Source organism: Alligator sinensis, unplaced genomic scaffold (genome assembly GCF_000455745.1).
Source record: "Alligator sinensis unplaced genomic scaffold, ASM45574v1 scaffold1559_1, whole genome shotgun sequence".
NCBI classification, from domain to species: Eukaryota; Metazoa; Chordata; order Crocodylia; family Alligatoridae; genus Alligator; species Alligator sinensis.
This window is the reverse complement of record NW_005843021.1, coordinates 267,010-285,911: the sequence shown is the minus strand read 5'-3', so window position 1 is coordinate 285,911 and position 18,902 is coordinate 267,010. Positions and strand designations below refer to the sequence as shown.

General features: G+C 43.9%; 1 protein-coding gene and 1 long non-coding RNA gene across 15 annotated transcripts in view; one reads left to right on the top strand and one right to left on the bottom strand.

Annotated features, from left to right (window-relative positions):
* The window catches only part of LOC112548228, a 33,363-nt gene extending 29,768 nt beyond the window's left edge, over nucleotides 1-3,595 (bottom strand). For both annotated transcript variants that reach the window (XR_003092040.1, XR_003092041.1), the window contains exons 1-2: nucleotides 3,539-3,595; nucleotides 2,963-3,129 (exon numbers count right to left, since the gene is read on the bottom strand). This is a non-coding gene — a long non-coding RNA (uncharacterized LOC112548228). The remainder of the gene's footprint in view (nucleotides 1-2,962; nucleotides 3,130-3,538) is intronic.
* The window catches only part of FGGY (FGGY carbohydrate kinase domain containing), a 260,805-nt gene that overhangs the window by 101,758 nt on the left and 140,145 nt on the right, over nucleotides 1-18,902 (top strand). For all 13 annotated transcript variants that reach the window (XR_003092036.1, XR_003092037.1, XR_003092034.1 and 10 more), the window contains exon 5: nucleotides 1,616-1,704. Coding sequence is in view for 8 of the 13 variants with exons in the window: in XM_025193138.1 (XP_025048923.1) it covers nucleotides 1,616-1,704 (89 nt within the window). In the remaining 5 variants the exon portion in view is untranslated. The remainder of the gene's footprint in view (nucleotides 1-1,615; nucleotides 1,705-18,902) is intronic.

Genomic DNA, 18,902 nt, shown 5'->3' with positions numbered 1-18,902 from the left:
CCCTGACTGCTACTTGCTGCCCCTGCATGCCTCTGCAAGCACCTGGAGCGTTGGGTGGGGGGGGGCATTCTCCCCAGGGGCAGCCCTTCAGGGCTCTTGCAGTACTCCTGCCACAGGAAGGCAATGTCCCCCTCGCCAATTCAATGATTAGTTGGAAGGGAAAATGGGGGAGGGATAGTCCCATGCAGGGGTCCCAGAGAGCCTGCCCAAAGGGGGGTCAGAGAGGAAGGGAGGGAGAGACGAGGACTGTGGGTGCCCTCCACATCTCAAGAGAACCGGGCGTCCATTCAGTTTAGATCGGGAGGAGGGAGATATCCTTGGAGGTAACAGGTTTAACTGCTTGTGGAGGAGCCAGTTTTCTTCTGCAAGAAAGGCCTCGAATGGCATCTCTCCCAGTACAAATGTGGCACCTCTTCATGGCCTGAGTTTCTGGGGGTACAATTTTTTCACTATTGTTAACATTATACACTGTCCTTCAGTAAGTTTTGGGGTCTTGCAAGACTGCGTTGTGACACCACAGAACATAATCTGAACCTAGATGGCGATACTAGGCTGAATGCAGTGCTTGTTTAACAGAAACTAAAAACACGCTTTATATTTTAGGATGTAGACTTTGAAGCAGGAGCTGGCTTTTCCTCGGTGTGTAGGGGATTTTAAGTAGTGAAACCCTGAGCTTGGTTGGAGCCTCTGAGTGCTGCTGTAATATAAGTGATCAAATAGTGATGACATTATTGGTGCTTGTGCTTTACTAAATTTGTGAAGGAACCTGGCACTCCTGTGAGCCAGCCACAGTAAAAATAGGGGCTCTTAAAACCTCTCCCTTCAGTTCTGCCAAAATGCCTCTGTCCTGACCCATAACAACCTCAGCGTCCTAGTCCCTTGCTAACCTTCTGTCCCAAAAGACTTGTTGCTATTGCCAGCTCTCATCATTTTATTTCTAATCTTGCACGTACTTCTGGAGTCAAACAGCTCTACAAGAATATCGGCTCTCATTTGTAAAAATGGTGATGGCGGAAAGCCAAAAACAGGGAAGTCCAAAGATCCAACAGCAAAAAGACAAATAGAGACCAAATTTACCTTTATTTCAAATCTTGTGATTTGGTTGGGGTTTTCTTTTCCCTTTTAAGCTGACTCATGACTTTTTTTAGACTGATTCTTGAATGCTCCCGCTTGCCAACAACAAGCTTCTGGTGCTACGTTAGCTAAATTATTGAAGCAAGAGGTAGCCATTGATGGGCCACTGTTATAGGGAAGTGAGTCTTGCTCTTTATCAGTGTCTACTCTACATTTTAATAGACAGCTCTTGGAAAACTTTGTTCCCATTCACAGTTATGCTTTCCCATTAAGTATTGTTTAAAATCCCGATGTCAAACCTAGCAGCGGCTTTCAGGATGCCTCTGTAAAACCAAACTCAGGGGAAGTGTTTTCTTGTTAGCACCACCTGGCTGGGTGCTTCAAGTAGTAAATCATTGTAAAGGGAGTGGAGTAACCATAGGTTGAAAGTTCAGTTCCATGTTTGGAAAAATGCTTGTCTTTACGTAGCGGGCAGATAACTTAGGATGTCCTTTAAAAATACTGGCAGATCTCACGTTTGCATCTTTTACCTTTTTGTTAGAACTTGCGAAAGTCTTGCTGGGAAAAAGCTGGCTACTTCTTTGATCTTCCCGATTTCTTATCGTGGAAAGCAACAGGTGTCACTGCAAGGTATGTTAATGATAGCTGCATGATTTGTTTTTCTTCATCTGTTTTCCTGTGTATGTTTCTGCTTTAATTCATTTTGACTGAACATGTTGTATGTACATCTGTATGTGATTTAGCTTGTTCAAAAACATCTTGAACCTATCTCCTGCTTCCATTGTACATTCCTAAACACAATTGTTCCTAGGAGCACTGTAACTCTCAGATACAGTATGTTGCTACAACTGTCAGTTAATTGGCTTCATACTCCATTTTGGAACGTAAGCAGAATTGCTTTTGCTGTTTTAAAATACGCTGCTTGTCATGCTCGGAAATCTGTTTTTATTGACAGATTGCCGCATTTTTCGACAGAAAAACAAAACAAATAGCTTTTGCCATGTGCATGAGATCCAATGATCCTTATTAAAAGTAACTGGCAGTTGTATCACTTCTGAAAAGCATCTTTGCAAAATTCATCTTTTATTATATGAACCTCATCTAGTAGAGTGTGTCCTGTGTACAGTAGGGTGATCCGTTAGGTCTGTGTCTGTACGACACATTTACCCATGTAAAGTTAGTGAGTGAGTAGGGTGGGGCCAAGCTTAGTTTTGTCTTGTTCCTGTTTTTTTCCCCTCAAGAATAAAGGGCAGGTCCCTCATACTCTGTATTCAAGCTGGGATTTTGTCTCCCTGCTTTCTTGACAATTGGCAGCTATGGTTAGGTATCTTACTTCTGGGAGCAGAACAGGGCACAGTTCATTTAAAAAATGGCGAAGTGTATGGGTTCTGCAAGAGCTTGTTCTCTGTAAAGCAGTAGCTCCCCTGTGCTGGATGGATCAAGATCTCATTATGCTAAGTGCTGTACAGGCACAACTTCTGAGTGCTGACACCTTAAATAGTGCTGTCAGTAGCGCCCGTGTCTGACGAGTCTCAAGAATCTGAATCCTATGGCTCCGAAGACGGATGTCCTGCATGGCAGTGTTTTGTGAAAGAAACCCTGGCTTTCAGTGGTATCCACTAGCTTTCTGGCTCTGGGCTGGGCAGGGGAAGACACTGCTGTTCTTTGCTACTCTTCTTCCCAGTGCCAGTGTGCTAGAGACCCCCGGAGCAAGGTATGAGCCAGTGCTCGCTGCTACAGAGAAAGCTTTGTGAGGCCAGATGGGCTCATGGGCTGCAGACGTTTGGTTTCCTGGGGACAAGCAGCAAGGAACGCCTGTGCCACGCATGCTTTGGTGCATGGCAGGTTACCCCAGGTGAGGTATGGGAGGCTGGGCCAGCAACCTTACCTGGGGGATGGAGGAGCTGCAGCCGCGATGCCTCTGCAGCTGGGAATCTGGCCGGCAGCTGGAGTGTGGCCCTGGCCGGCCAGGCTCTGGTTTTGGGCAGTGCGTACTGCCACCAGGTGCGCTGTCTCACTTTTGTTCCACGCAGGTTTCTTTGACCTTGGGATCGCCTAGGATCAAAGGGAAAAAAACCCCTGGGCTGCAAGGCAGCAGTGCAAGGAATGCCTGCATGTGGGGTTTGTGGCACCACAGACCTGTCTGCAGCACCACATACTGTATGGCTGTGCTTGTCTGGATGCAGCCATGAGAGCTAAAAAGAGGTATGTGCTTTTTAGCTATTATTTGGCTATAAGTCCTTGGATTCAACTAATGTCTCTATTTAGCAGAGACCTGAGGAGGAATGTCTTGCATTCAAAAGCTTGTCTAACTTTTGTGTGGGCCGGGAGCGACCCGAGCCCTTTTCCGTGCTGCACGCGGGCTGTGGCCAGCAGCCCGGGCACGCCGGGGCGGAGAGGGAAGGCCGTCGAGCTGGAATTAGGCACAAACACGTATCGGTAGTTTTAAAGATTGTTTACTTACACCGAGATGGCAGTGGTGCAGGCTGGAAAACTTGCTTGAGCTGCGGTTACAGACAGACAACACAGACGGTCTCGTGGAGGTTGCTAGGCTCCACGGTGCAGAGCTCCGGATGCTCTGGGTGAACGAGCCACCAAAATAGAAATCGTAGATACGTCTTATAAAAGTCGCGCTCGAAGACGGGAAGAGGTGGGCGGTGGATCAGGCCGCCACGCTCCTCTGGATCTCACACAGGGTTTCTATTACCCTGCCGTGTACCCAGAGTCCCCACGAGATGGACGTGGAGTCCTCTTCAGCTTGGGCGGAAACCGCTCAAGCCTCTTATACGGCTAACAGGCCAATCGTTAGCCGCCACATGTGAATAATTTAACACTAGCCAATCGCAGGGAACGAATTTGCATACCGGTGGCGGGAACTCTTTTGCACCGTGCATTCCTCTTGCAACTTGAGCAATGCACTCTGCAAAAGAAGCTGCAGAAAAGGCGGGAAACTTGTCCCTGCACCGAGAGTTTCCTTTGCAACAGGAAACTCTCCCGTGCAATGCTCTGCAACTTGGCAGGGATAATTCTGGTGCCGAAGCACACACACAATCATGCCTTTGGGTCATGACAACTTTATCCCAGCTAATAGGTGGTCCAGTAAAAGATCTCACCCTAGAAATCCCATAATTTTGGGAGCATCATGACTACAATATCATTCGTAGGCTATCCATTTAACAGGACAGAGTCAGTCATTTGGAGCTGTGCTTCAATGATATACATGCTCGCTAACCACCTGAAAAAGTATGCAAGCAGAACAGGAGCTGTTGTTGTGCTAAAATATTTGGGAAGTCAGTACCGTCTACGTGACTTTAGATTAGAATAGCACAACACATTTTTTGAACCATGTTTGTAAACCCAACACAAGTTTAATTTTTTTTTTCAACACAGAATTATAGAGTCATTTTGAGGGCTGGAGATGACTTTGGATGGAATTGGGGTCTATTTGGAAAACTATTTATTTTGCTAGAGAAGAGGAGGCTGAGGTAGGGGATGGTTCAAATTTCAGTACTCTTCAAAGCCCTTTCTCTCTGTCCCTGTCCCCACTCTCTGCCCTCTTCCCCAGTTCAGTGCTGGTAGGTATGCTCTGTGTAAGAGATCCTCCCCTAACCCCTCCTTTTTCTTAATTGATCCTTCTTCTGAGGAACAACCACCCTCCCTGTCTGACACATTCAGACCCAGAAGCTAGCTATTTGTGCTGTAAGTTACTCTTAACCCCACCAGGACACAGCCAAACAATTTTGGAAGTAGGAGATGGAAGTCTCTGGTGTTTCATATGTTGAGCCAGTGGTCATATTGCCAAATGACAGTCACGTTGGGTAGAAGTACAGCAGGAGTTGGTGTAGCTGTCCTCCTTTGGCTATACTTCTCAGAATGAAATATTTCCTGTAAAAATGAAGTTTTGTGTTTGTGTCTTAATGCTTAACTTCCAGGCTTCTGCAACTTGGGAGAGTAGATAGAAATGAACAGCAGTGTCTTCCCCCATACTTAAAAAGGAAAACTTCAGTGTCATGCTGACTAATCCTTAAGTCTTCTGGGAAGCAAGTAATCAGATTAAATTGCAGGGTTATGCTCTCTTTGCTGCTTTCCCACTTGTGACACTCGATGGATCCAAGGGTTTGGTCACAACTTTTCCTGTAGTAGTGAGGATGTTTAATAGAATCCAGGATATCCAGATGACAGAGTCACTTTGGCATGTTATAGGCTCTTCTTTCCTCCTTCAACTTGCTCCTCAAAACTCATATTTTCTGTTGATTCCCACAAAACCCAGTGGCTGTGCAGCTGGTGTCTTATGATCCCTGCTTATTACACTAATCATAAGACTGTAGCTCTACTCTCGGGGTTGCATGGTGCTCCCCGACCTGTTTGTTATACCTGTCTATTGCCTCTTTTTTGGGTACAGAGATTGTTAGTACTTTGAGGCATAGACAGGGCAGTTTTTTGTTAAATATTTGATCAGTTGCTAGCACAATGAGCCCGTTATTCATTACTGGGGCTCAGCAACAGCACAAATCAATATAATGGTGACAAGGTAGACATCCTATAGACAAACTACAGAATTATACAGTAATGGTCCAGGCATTACAGTAATGCTGTTGTAAGCTCATTAGGTGAGATTCGTGACTCCCTCTCTAACTTGTATATGCCAGAAAGAGATGCTGGAAAGGCATAAGGAATCTAAACTCTAGATCCAGCCAGAAGAATTTCCCATTGCAGGAACAGAGGAAGATGTTAGGTTATCATCCAAGTTCCTCTTGTAAAACTCAGTGTAAGGGGCATGCTACTCTTCATAGTTTGTGAAAGGGTTGAAGTGTTGTTGTGGTGGTGGTGGTACAGGACGTGTCCAAGAGGCAAGGTTTTGATAACTTTTTTAATTGGACCGACTGTCAAATTGGGAGAGCTGTTGGACAAGCTTTCAGGCCTCAAGTGCCCTTCTTCAGGTCTGAGAGAAACAACTGCAGGCTGAACTAAATAGCAGAGAAAGGACACCATGCAAATGCATTTCGCAGATAATAACTACTTCTTTCTGGAATGGTTTCCCTCTGCCACCAACTACTTTGCATATTCTATTAGACTACTTTTGTCTTACAAAGACTCCTTTTGGCAGCATTTCACTCTGAGTGAAACCTTCCTCCATCCCTCCATGTAGACTGCTTGAGTATTTCTCTGATACTGAGTTAAAACTAAGATCTTGACATTTTCCAAGTGGTGCCTTGAATCTAGAAAGGTTGAGAGCCACCAGTTTAACACTTCATTGCTTTGCTTTTTAACAGATACTGGGCAAGAAAGCTTTGTGTGTTGGTCCAAGTACAATGTTTCATTCCACATAAAACATTTTTTTTTTAATTTTTCATGAGGAAAAAATAGTTGAACTTTGATTGAGGGTTCCCTTCCCCCTCGGTCTTATGAACAAATTGAAAAGCCATTTAGCTGAGTCCTCCATGTGCATGGTTGAGAGCTTAAATCTGGATGCCTTTGGCCTTTGTGAGGTTCCCAATAGCTTGAACCTCTCTACCTCCTACCTAGGATTTTCTCATAATAAAAAAACCCCCAGAACTGTCCTTGCTTACTCCGTCCGTGCAAGGAGGAAGGTCAATCCCGTTCTGAGATTTGCTCAGCTACCTTTTATCCTTAGCTGTCCTGAGGATGGACACCTTGCATCCAGCAGCTCAGAGAGACTAGTTTGAAACCTGCATTTTCATTTCAGTACACTCCAGCTTCTCACGGAGGCTTATTGTCTGGGGATGTTCCTCAAACAAAATCTACTCATTTGCTCCGATTCTCGGTAGACATCAATTAGTAAAAAAGCCATTGCTCTAAATGGTCCAGACTGCTGACCGCTTTAGATTAAGGCAGACAAGGTTCTTTGGGTAAATGTGATATCTTTGATTAGACCAGCTAAATAGTTGGAAAAATTGTTCTTTGCTAAAACCAACACCCCCGATTGCTTTAGATTAAGGACATTTTATCAGGTTAAGGCATTTTGTCACCTGGTCATATTTTTAAGGCTCATTGCAGGGATATGCTTTCCCCTGGGAAGAGTGGGTAACAGTCTTGACATTCAGATTATCACCTGGCTTTTCTCAAGAAGGCTGTTGGTGAGGCCGGGGGAAGGAGAAAATTGTTTTTCTCACTGTTCTTAGTAATGCTCTTCAGAGGCTCCCGCACTTTTACTCATGGTGAGTATGATTCACCACCCTGCTCCACCCACCATTTATAACCTCTGATCATTTTTCCTTTGTGTACCGTGTTTTGGGTTAAGCTAGTTTTAAAAATACTTTTAAATAACTGGTACAGCTACAGGTGCCTGTATTATGGAGACAGAGCTCTTGCCAGAGGTAAGCCCCGTTTCCATTGGACTCCCCTTCCCTCACAAAGCACTGCATTGCAAGCTAGGAATTCATAGCTAGGAAGTCAGATCTCAATTGATGGACCTAGGAAGTCAGATCACAATCCATCCCCAAAATGTTCTCCTGAAGTTCAAGGGTATTTGCTCCAGGGCTTTCTCCAATTATAAGCAATACACTCAGTTTGAAAGCCAAGTCTCTGTTGGATTTATTTGGCTGAAGATGAACCATAGCCAAAGAAAGATTATAGCTGTGGAGGAAGATTTAGAAACATAGGTAAGACTATCAAAGCACCTCTAAGGGAGGTGGAGAGTACACAACATAGCACTGGGAGCTTGTGGAACAAATATTATGCCATTGCCTTGCACACGCAGGAAGGTAGCGAAGCGAAGAAATAATTCTAAAAGCAAGAACTCAGAAACGGAGGTTCCCGTGCTTTCATAGTTCACTCAGAAATAAAAATTACGTGGCCTTTTTAAAGATGAAGGAAGGATTTCCCATCTTTAGCCTTACCTAGCTAGGTTAGTAATAGGAAAAATATAATATTTTGTCCAGTGGAGATCCAAGAGCTATGTGGTGTTATTCTTCTTACAAGCTTAATTATTTTGCTGCTTCATTTGTCAAGGACTTACCCATTTCATGAACTGATCCAAAGGAGCCTCTCCTGTGGCAGCAATTGCTCTGTCCTACTCTAGCTCCAGGGCTCATGGAGTCTCTGAAAAGGATGATGGCTGCATGGAGCCATAGGATGCATTTTTTCTTCTGCGTGGGTTGTAGGAGACCCTTTTCAGATCGCCCACTATTCACATGAATCTAAATGCTATGATTTAATCGGAAGAAAATGCCTTCTCTGCATTTATATGCTTGCGAAAGTTGTGCAACATGCACAAGCCCAGAGGAAAATGTGAATGAGTCTCAAGAAGCAGTGTTGAGAAACACTCAACTAATATTAGACTTCTTGTATACCAATTTTAGACAGGAATTTCTGTGCCCACACTACATTGAAAGGAGTCAAATACTCATTTTTTGTGAGAGATGCTCATGGCCAGCTCTTCCATCCTGTAAATTGATATGAGTCCTGATATACGCCAACTGCGGATCTGACTCTAAGCAGAGTAAACACGATATACAATTTGGTCCTTTTTTTTATTTGGAATAATGGAAATTCTTAAAACAGCCACAGGGTCCAGTGCCTATGGCACTAGTCAAGCACTTTGGAGACTTGGGTTCGAATCCTTACTTCACCACATTTTGATGTTGGGCAGCTCACTTAGGCCCACCTTTTCAGTGGTATGAAGATGTCTAAATGCATTTTGAGGATCTGAGCTTTATAGTCTCCCTTGTACCTCAGTCAGGTGAGGTGCTCAAGTACTATATAATCTATTCTGAGTATCACTTCTAGATGGATTGGCAGTTTTGTGCTAATAATGTGAAAAGAGAGAGACAGCATTTGGGAGAAAAGTTGCCAAGTTTGCTTAGAAGGAGCAAGGAGGAGACTGGTGTAAATTCAGTGATTATCTGAGGAATGCGTGTGCCTTTTTAAGGGGTGGGGCAATCCTTTTTAGTAAGATGTGGTAACTGTAGCAGCCAAGACACCAGACTCTTGGGGCCAGCTGCCCTTCCCTTCCTTCCCGACCCTGCCATGACTAATATATAGTCTGGCTGGCATTCGGGTGGTTGGCTGCCCTTTGTTTATAGTTTGTGCCTACTTCAAAAGATGTCTGGTCTCAAAATCAGGCTTCTCTCTAAAAAGGAAGGGACCTGGGACTGTTTCACAGAGCTGCACTGATTAGTGCCGCAGTCTATGCGGCAGGGACAATATTCTGTGTTGCATTGGAGTTGTTTATAAAATGAAACCCAAGACATCGGACACCAACTCATTTGGGAGAAACTGCTAAAAAAGGAGGAGAGGGGGAATTCTCTTAAAGAACATAGGATGGCGTTTTCACGTCTCAAGCAAGGCAGACAATGTATCAAGAACTTCCTATGAGAGAGCCAAGAGCAAACGCCTATATATTTAAACCTTTTCCAAATGAAGAGAGACATCTTTGGGGTAAACCATCCACACCTGAGAACAGGATCGTAATCCAGGCCGACCTAGACAGGCTCAGAAAATGGGCGGATGAAAACCTGATGACATTCAATACTGAAAAATGCAAGGTACTCCACCTTGGGAAGACAGACCCATAGTACGCTTATAGGGTTGGCAGTGCTACGCTTGCTAGCACCACGGCCAAAACGGACTTGGGGGTCATGACTGACCACAAGGTGAATATGAGCCACCCATGCGATGTCACAGCTGGTTAAGCGAGCAAAACTCTGGCTTGCATCCATAGATGCTTCTCTAGCAAATGCCAGGATGTCATCCTCCTGCTGTACTCGGCCTTGGTGAGGCCACGGCTGGAGTACTGCATCCAGTTTTGGGCTCCACAATTAAAAAACGATGTGGAGAAGCTTGAGAGAGTGCAGAGGAGAGCCACGCACATGATCAGAGGGCAGGAAAACAGGCCTTATGATGAAAGGCTGAGAGCCATGGGACTCTTCAGCCTGGAAAAGTGCAGGCTTAGGGGAGACCAAGTGGCTGCCTATAAGTACATAAGGGGTGTACATCAGAATTTGGGGGAACCCAAGGGATGACAAGGTCAAATGGTCACAAACTTCTCCAAGACCATTTCAGGCTGGACATAAGGAAGAACTTCTTTACTGTCCGAGCGAACAAGGTCTGGAATAGACTGCCTCCAGCGGTGGTGCAAGCACCTACTCTGGACTCCTTTAAGAGTCAATTGGATATGTATCTTGCTGGGATCCTGTGACCCCAGCTGACTTCCTGCTCCTGGGGCGGGGGGCTGGACTCAATGATCTTCCGAGGTCCCTTCCAGCCCTATTGTCTATGAATCTGCTCCCTCTAATGACTACCCCAGTTCCCTATGCTTTCAACAGCTCAGGACCTGGTGATAGAGGTAGGTGAGCCACCATGGAAGAAGTAACACGTTTCATGCTTATCTGCCAGGGACCTAAGGGAGAAAAGTGTCATGCACAGCTGACAGTGTAGACAGAGGCAGGAGTACTGTTGTAACCATGGTCCAGGAAGTGTATGGGAGACGAGGCTTTTTTGGTGACACCTTTCATTGAACCAACTGTGTTGCTGGGAGAGCTGTTGGACAAGCTTTCGGGCAGCAAATGCCTTTAGTGTAGAGTGAGGTAGTTAGCTATGTTAGTCTCAAGTCAGGCAGAAGGCACCTCAGAGACTAACTTGTTCAAAAAGGCCTAAGCTTTCATAGACAGCCTACTTTGTCAGACTACAATTGGATTTAGTGAATGTGAATAATACTGAGTGGGAGAGTCTTGATGGATGGCAATTTTCTATCAAGCCTGTTGTTGTTTTTTTTTTACTTCTACACATTTTGTCAAATGATTGTGTCTATTGTGTAAATTGCAGATGTAATAAGAAATACTGGCATTGTTTGTCCCTCATATTAGGATGAATTTGGGCTCAGTGTCATTTCTGTTCTTGGCCTCTCTATACTCAAGGAATCTTTGTTTTTTTTTTGAATGAGTCAACAAATTGGAAGTTTCTCTGTAATTCTCTGCTTCCCTTGTATTTGTGACTTAATATAGTCCCCTTCTTAGGTGACCAGAATAACAGCCATAATCTCTGAAATCCTATTTTTAAATAAGAAAGAGACATAAAGGAATAACATTACAGTTACTTGAATGGTGATGGTTAAAAAAACAAAACCCAAAAAACTGTCTACTTATAATATATCTAGGCCCTTTGTACCCTGGTACTTACATATGTATAAGTATATATTCTTTAAAGACCTGCATCTTTCATGTCTTAAGCTTATGTCTTAAACACTTTACAAATGCCATCATTTGGGATTTTATTAATTCATTTAGATGTGAGTCATAATATAGACCCCGTGTTTTGCTTCTCTCAGCATTCATTCTTTGTTGTCTTCTTTCACTCTCTTTTCACTGAAAGTTTGTTTTGCTCTTTCTACTTCTTTCTATCTTTAAAGGAATATCCTCAGGTTAGAAACTGCACCTTATCAGAAGAGTTTCATTACTGGTATTACAGCTAACACTTGCTGAGATTTCTATAACTAAAAAATCTGAGAAATGCATTATTTTAGTTATTCGGGTTGTTTGTCTGTGCATCTGGCACCAATTTGTATCTGATCAATTCCAACGTTTTCCCTTCAGTTACTTTTCACGTTTATTTATGTGCATTTTTCACAAAGCAAGGGGAAGGCGCAACATCGTTTAGAAGAGGAAAATATGAACGTAAAGCCACAGAAATTGGCAGGGGTCTTGAAACCTATATGTAACCAAACAATTTTAAAAATGACTATTTCAGGTTGCCATGACCGATGGTCTTTAGCTATCAAAGTAATCTGAGGGACTTTTATGTGCTGAATATGAAACTTGCTGATATGTATTGTTAATGTTTTCCAGGAAGTACACAGGCAAACAGGAAACTTTAGCTATTGTTATGAGACAAATATCCTTTACAAAACATCGGTGAGAGAAACCAAGGTATTTTCCAAAAGATCTTCAAACCTTTACTTTTATTTAGCTCCTTAGTCATGTCTAAGCTTATCTGTACAGTGGAGAAATACTTGTATTGCAAGTGTTTACATTTACATTTTTCTTCAAATATTTACTTCTACTTAAAGGTGTTTGGGCTCTTAATTAATGGTGACAGTGTCTGGCCCTTCATTTTGTGTGGTGCTCATTTGCTGTTAGGAAAAAGCCAGCTAGGTCAGAATTGAAAAGGAGTGGGGGCAGGAGCTGTAGTAGATATATTACTGGCAGCTTGCCACAGAGACACTGAACTCCGAGCCAACCATGAAGTCATTTTGAACTCAGGGAGTCTCACTAATCCAAGGCAATGCGTCTTAATTTGACAAAGCAAGGACTGCTCAATAAGCCACCCCCGCTACAAATGCTGTTAAACAGGGGTGCTTGTAAGTGTAGATTGCGAATGAGAAATGTGGTGATATGAAAGAATCATCTTGTTTTCTGGTTCCTACTCCCCCAATCCCAAAGGCAGGCTTGGCTCTGCTCTTCCCTGCAATTTGGGCTTATGCAGTGGCTTGATGTGAAATTTGAGAAACATATGTAGTTTTCTATTTCAGGAAAATGATCTCAGAGATTGAATGTGTGTGTTGTTGGCTGTTAAACTCTGATCTTGCCTAGTGTGGTAGCGAGGGTATTTTTTTTTGGCATTGGGAAGGCATTCCAAAGCGTGTTTTATCAGAATTCTTGTATTCCTGTTTGCTGGTCTTTTGGTTTCTCCATCCTTAAGCTGCAGCATCGTAGGAAACATTTAAAGAAACTCTTCGTAGCACCATCGAAAAGGGTCTTCTACCTTTCATTTTTCCAGAATAGCTATTATCATGCATTTCTGCTGATGAGGGATGCACATGAAATTTTCCATCAAGGAAAAGAAGCCTGCATTTTAAACAACCCTTTCATTGTTTATCCTATGCAGGAGCGGTATATATTGGTAGATGTGAAAATAGTAATTGCTAGCTCCTCTAATGCCCCCCTTACCCCTCCCCATTAATAAAATCTGCAGAAAGATGACCAGGAGACTCTGAAGTTTGCTGAAACTTAAGGGAGTGAAATGGAAGAGTGAGGTTGATAAAACTTCAGATCCTGGTGGAGTGCAGGGAATGAAAGGTTCACCCCCCTGGAGGAGTTTACCTCTTTTCCCCTTTTCCCTTTCTTTGAGCATCATGGCTCTCTTAACATATAGGCTTGAGAGTGTGGAGGGTACCTTACTATTCATTTCTTTTGCACCAGACCCTGAAAACTCCATCAGGGAGCAGTCTGTCATTGCACAATGCAAACTGGCATTTTCCTGAATTCCCATTTGGGTTGAATATTATAGAAAAATCCTTTGTACAATTACATTTCCATTTGTGACATCTTATATCCATTCAAGAAAAGCAGAAGTCACTGGTGTTAGCATGGCCCTTTTTCTAGTCTAAGCTTTATATGGATTAGAAAAGAGACATATGTCTCTTGGGTCACTTTCAGCCATAGTCATGGTTTATGGGTGTATACATAACGCACGGCCTCACAGTAAATTCCTAAATTCAAACTTCTCAGCACAATGATAACAATCCAAAAGCGTCTCAACAAGAAAACAAAAGGGAAATACATAGCATATGATTTATTTGTTGTGTGCTGACTTGGACATAATTGTTTAAAGAATTACAGGCCATTTACATTAATTAATATATGGCAACATGTTCTGAATACACGCAGATGGTGAGGGAGGAGGGGGATTCCTATCTTTGTCCTTAAATGTTTTCCCCCTATAATACCTTGTGTGGGCAGAGGCCTTAATGAAGAAGGCCTTAAAATATCCCTTCCAGGTAAGTGGCATTCCCATGCTATGGCTGGGGGAATTGAGGCATTGAAATTTAAAGGTGAAATCTGCCAAACTTGCAAAAAGGATTTGGTTATCTAACTCTCATAGACTTTCAAGGGCAAGTAAGTGCCTACCTGCCTTAGGCCGGAATATAAACTACTACTCCTGACTCCCAAAGCTATCTTCTCACTGTCAAACTATCCCTCTTATTTCTTGTACCATAGCAGAAGATGGAAGTCACAATAGCCTGTCTTAGAACGAGATTCTCTTATAAATGTTCTGCCTTCTTTTCATTGGCACGCTGTTCAAATCTGTTTAATGTTAGTAACTCTCACTAGGAATGCTGATCATACTTTAGACCACGCTGGGGCTGCTGGGGTTAATTTACATTCTCTCTTTAAAGTAGCATTAGCTTACACAGTATTTTTTCTGTTATTTATTTTTGCATCCACTTTATCCAGAGAGGAGCCTTTTAACCGGTAGGTGTAAGTATCCTAACAACTCAGACTTCAAAGGGAAATCATTCCTTGCCTGCACAGCAATACCCATGTTGCCAACTCCATGACCTTTAAAATAACATACTTTTGTGTTTGACTTGTCATCTGCCTATAAAAATCATCATAGATCAAGGACACAATGCTTTCAACAACACATCTAAAGAACATAGGCACTTCTACTTATATGTTCTGTCATTTCTTCATTGTGGTAGACCATCTGCCACCTCAAGTCTAAGTAAGAGATGGTTATTGATTTGTAGTAAGTGCTTGACTACAGCTTCTACTTACATTAGGCAGTGTACACTTTTACTGTAGGTTGCAAATTGATGTTCCCAGATAGTGAAAGGAGCATTATATAAATATATAATGTGTTGTGTGAAATCACTGAGGATTGGATTTTTTCCTTTTTTTTTTTTTTTTGTATGCCATTCCATTAAGCTGCTTATGAGATGAAAGGTTGTAATTCATTTTTCAACAAATGCAATTTATTTGTGCTTGTGGAATCAAAGGCATTCTGTGAGTGTTTATTTTTTATTACCTGCTGTATGCAATTATATTTTAATTGCAACATCCTCAGGGTCTGAGTTAAGAGAAGCAGATGGAACACAGAAGTTAGCTGGCCAAGGTAGCAAAACAGAGTGAAAATCATGTCAGGCAGTGTTACAGAGGCAGATATATTATCCTGGTTCAGGATGCTTAATGGTTCACTTATCATTATCACCCTGCTTTTAGTTTCATTTTAAAAATAAATGATGACATTCTCTGCTGTATCCCTCATAGTTTCATAGTAGTTTCATAGTAGCTAGGGGCAGGAGGGACCTGAACAGATCATCTAGCCTGACCCCCTGCCACAGGCAGCAATGAATGCTGGGTTCACAAGACCCCAGACAGGTGATCGTCCAACCTCCTCTTGAATTTGCCCAAGGTAGGGGCGAGGACCACTTCCCTGGGAAGTTGGTTCCAGATTTTGGCCACCCTAACTGTAAAATATTGCCTTCTGATCTCTAACCTAAACCTATTCTCCGTCAGCTTATGACCATGGTTCCTCATCACCCCAGGTGGTGCTGGGGAGAAAAGGGCTCTGCCTATTTGCTGTTGATCTCCCCTGATGAGCTTGTAGGCAGCCACCAGGTCCCCCCCCAGCCTCCTCTTGCTGAGACTGAACAGGTTCAGGTCCTTCAGTCTCTCCTCGTAGGGCCTGTCCTGCTGCCCTCTCCCCAAGCGGGTGGCCCTCCTCTGAACCCTCTCCAGGCTGGAGATGTAATGCGTGATCCATCTGCATTACAAAAAGGGTCAGTTAACTCCACTAAAACAACAGTGAAGCTGAAGCAACTGAGAGCAAGGTGTGAGCATACACTAAGTGAGATAAGACACCTTGTTGAAGCGAGAAGCTATGTCCACTCGTACCTTCAGTATATACCTGATCTTCAGTATTACAGATTTGTGCTGTAAACAGCTTGGCATGGCCCAAGCACACGTTCAGGGACCATGCTCAGGATTTTTCTCAAGTGAAGAACACGTGCATTTTGCAGTGCAGGCATACTCTCAGTGGCCTTATGCCACCCCTTTGCCATTTTGATCAGGGTGCTGAGAGCCCTTGGCATATCTCACGGACCTTGGCAGTCCAGGAAGCCTGGAATCGCTGTAGTATTGTGGCTCCCCTCCTGTTGCTGCCGTGCATCTTGCTCCTGATTATAAAGACTATGCAATGGTCATGCTAGGCAATGCCCATGCCATGATGAGGAATGGGTGGGCTAGGTTCAAGGGCATGACCTTATCTACCGTCTTCTTCATGTCCCCATCTCCCCTGCACGGAGGCCAGGACAGCACTTGCCAAAGGGAAGAGTAGCATCTTTAATATATGGTGCCTTTCCAAGGTCATAATCTGTGATTCTTTTTTTATTCAACATAGAACTGTGTCTTAAAGGCCCAGTCAGAGGTGTCTTTTTTCCCCCTTCACTTATAATATTGATGATCTGATGCCAGCAGGCTAGGGTACATCTGGAAACCTCTCTAGAGGAAAATGGAGTTAGGTTAGGGCCTCTGTTTTTGTCGTGCTTTCATAGTCCATTCTGTGGAAAAATTTCCCCACTGGTTGTGCGGATGGTTGATAGACAAACCTAGACATCCACAGCCTGAAGTTCAGTGTTGTTACTGATCCATCAATAATAACACGAGACGGATTTATCCAAGTAGCCCTGTTGCCATCTGTGTATATAAAATTTATTTTACTTCTGAAGCGTCCTGTCTATTCAGAAGGATGTTCCCTTAAACATGATCAAAGTAAAGTTCTTTATATGAAAATTTTGGACAACTCATCAAGCGACTTTAATCTTCTCATACATCAAGAGACATTCATTAAGTACCCAGAGTTGATTGCTCATTTGCTTTGGCTCATGCTGAATTGTTGGAAAGAGAGAAATGAAAGTACAAGATGGCACAACATAAGTTAACTTTTGAATATGATATGTATAGCCTTGGTAGGAACTACTCTAGGCATTATTGGGAGGCTTCATCTGCTGTCTCTTACTTGTCAATTAATCCACACTAGCATCTGTTAATGCTTGTGTGTACTCCTGTGTGTCTGTATGGGGGCAGTGCAATTTCATAGTATTATCTCTAAAACCCTGCTTGCTGGAATATAGCTCAAAGAAATTGTGTTTTGCAAAAGCAAACTAGTTCAGAGAAAGCGTTCAACATGTCAGAGCCTCAAGCCCTCCATCCCTCTGTTCCTCTGAGCCATGCCTCAGAACTTACAGGGCTGAATAATTTAGTTTTTATTTAAAAAAAAAACAACACTTTATAAGAAACATTAGTCTGATGTTTTATTTTCTTAAGGTCTGAACTCCACATAGCTTTTTTTTCAGAACTGTTTATCCTCACTCCAGACATGAACCTTGGAAAGGTGGCAGAAAAAACAAACAGCTGCTGTGTTTTTGGGCAGTCTGCATTCCTTTAAACTTTCTGAGATCAGGCTTATGCCTAGATTTTTAAGTTATTTGTCCCAGGCCTTAACCACTTTGACTCCTGCTTAAAAGTGAGTTGGCCCTCTGTGTGCTTGTGAGACCTGTCATGCAGAGCTTTTTATGATTGAAGAACTATGAATACACGATGTGTTTGAGGAGTGGGTGTTTCGTTCTAACTCTAACTACCTTCTTCTGCATTGTCTTCTTTGAATTTTTGGACCTTTTTCTTCAGTCTCTTCTAAAAATTCAGCATTTTGAGATTGAATTGTCACCCCAATCTTGAGTTTTTTGTTTCTTTGTTTTTATTTTTGCTTTTTTTCAGGGCATATTTGTTGCTCAAGAACATGTGGTCCTAATGGGCAAAGTTAGAGGCATGCAGTTGTGACATACCTAAGATCTACAGTCAGGTGGGGTCCCCTTGATGCTTGTCTCTGCTCTCCTCCTATAAGGAAGAGGGAAGGGTCACTGGCGAGGTGTAGGAGGTGCATGTGAACCCCCTGAGTGTGGCAGCACACCCCGTGTGAAAAGGCACTGCTGACACTGCTGGCGATGCCTGCGGGTGGTCGCCGACTGCTGGTTGGCACTCGCCACCCCCCATCGCCCCTTGCCACTGACACTGTGACTGCCTGCAGGAGCTCCCTGCTTGCTGCCACCACACTCCCGCCAGTAACAGTGCCATCGCCGCCACCTGCGGGAGCTTGCCGTGCTCCCCCAGCCTCCGGGGGCATGCGGCGTTCATGGAAAGGGTTTTCTCATGGGAGAAGAGGATCTAGTCCAAAATGTGGTTTTCAAGTCCATCCCAAACCTGACGTTCCCTGGCTTTTTCATTCTTGGGACTTACCTGAGCAATGAGTCCAAATACTAGCAACTAGGCTAAATAGAAAAAACAAAGCGAGTGATCCAGTTCTGAAGGGATGATCAGTTAAACATGTTCATCCCTTTCTTTGGGCTCTTATCTAGGAAAACATTTAGAAATGTGCTTCAAGTTAGAGCATGTGCTTAGGTGCTTTATTGTTCTAGGGGTTGTTGTCTTTTTTTTTTTTTTTTTTTGCTTTTCAAGCACATTGGTATCATAGGCAAATTAATGCTTGGGCCTGTGGGGCCCATTAATCCAGTCAGAGCCCCTGGATTCCTGGGCTCCCTGGGGAAACAGCTGGTTTCCTCTTGCAGGTGGGCAGCATTCCCATCTGCAACGGGTCCTGCTTCGGGGTGCTGGGAGCAAGATGCAGGGGGAACCATCTGCGGCCAGGAATGCAGCCAGGCAATGTGGAGAGCAGCTCCCTACAGGTAGGTCTATAGAGGGGAAGGGGCATGGGGGAGGGATTGGGCATGGGGAGTAACAGGTTAAGGCTCCCAGGCCCCACAGTGAGGAAGGGAGTGGGGGAGGGGCAGGCGCTGGGCTGGGGGCGCTGCCCAGCCAAGGTGGTGCATGGGACCCGGGGCTGGGGTAGGGACTAGGACAGAGCCTTGGATGGTTTGTCCAGGGGGTACAGGGTGGATCAGGAGGAGGGGTGCTGGGGTGTGGGAAGAGGGGGTGGCTCCTCGCCACTGTTTGCACCCTGCAGGGGAGGCATGAGAGGCATGTGCCCCCCCCCCCCATATTTGGGCGTGGGGGGGATGCAGGCTGGCTGCT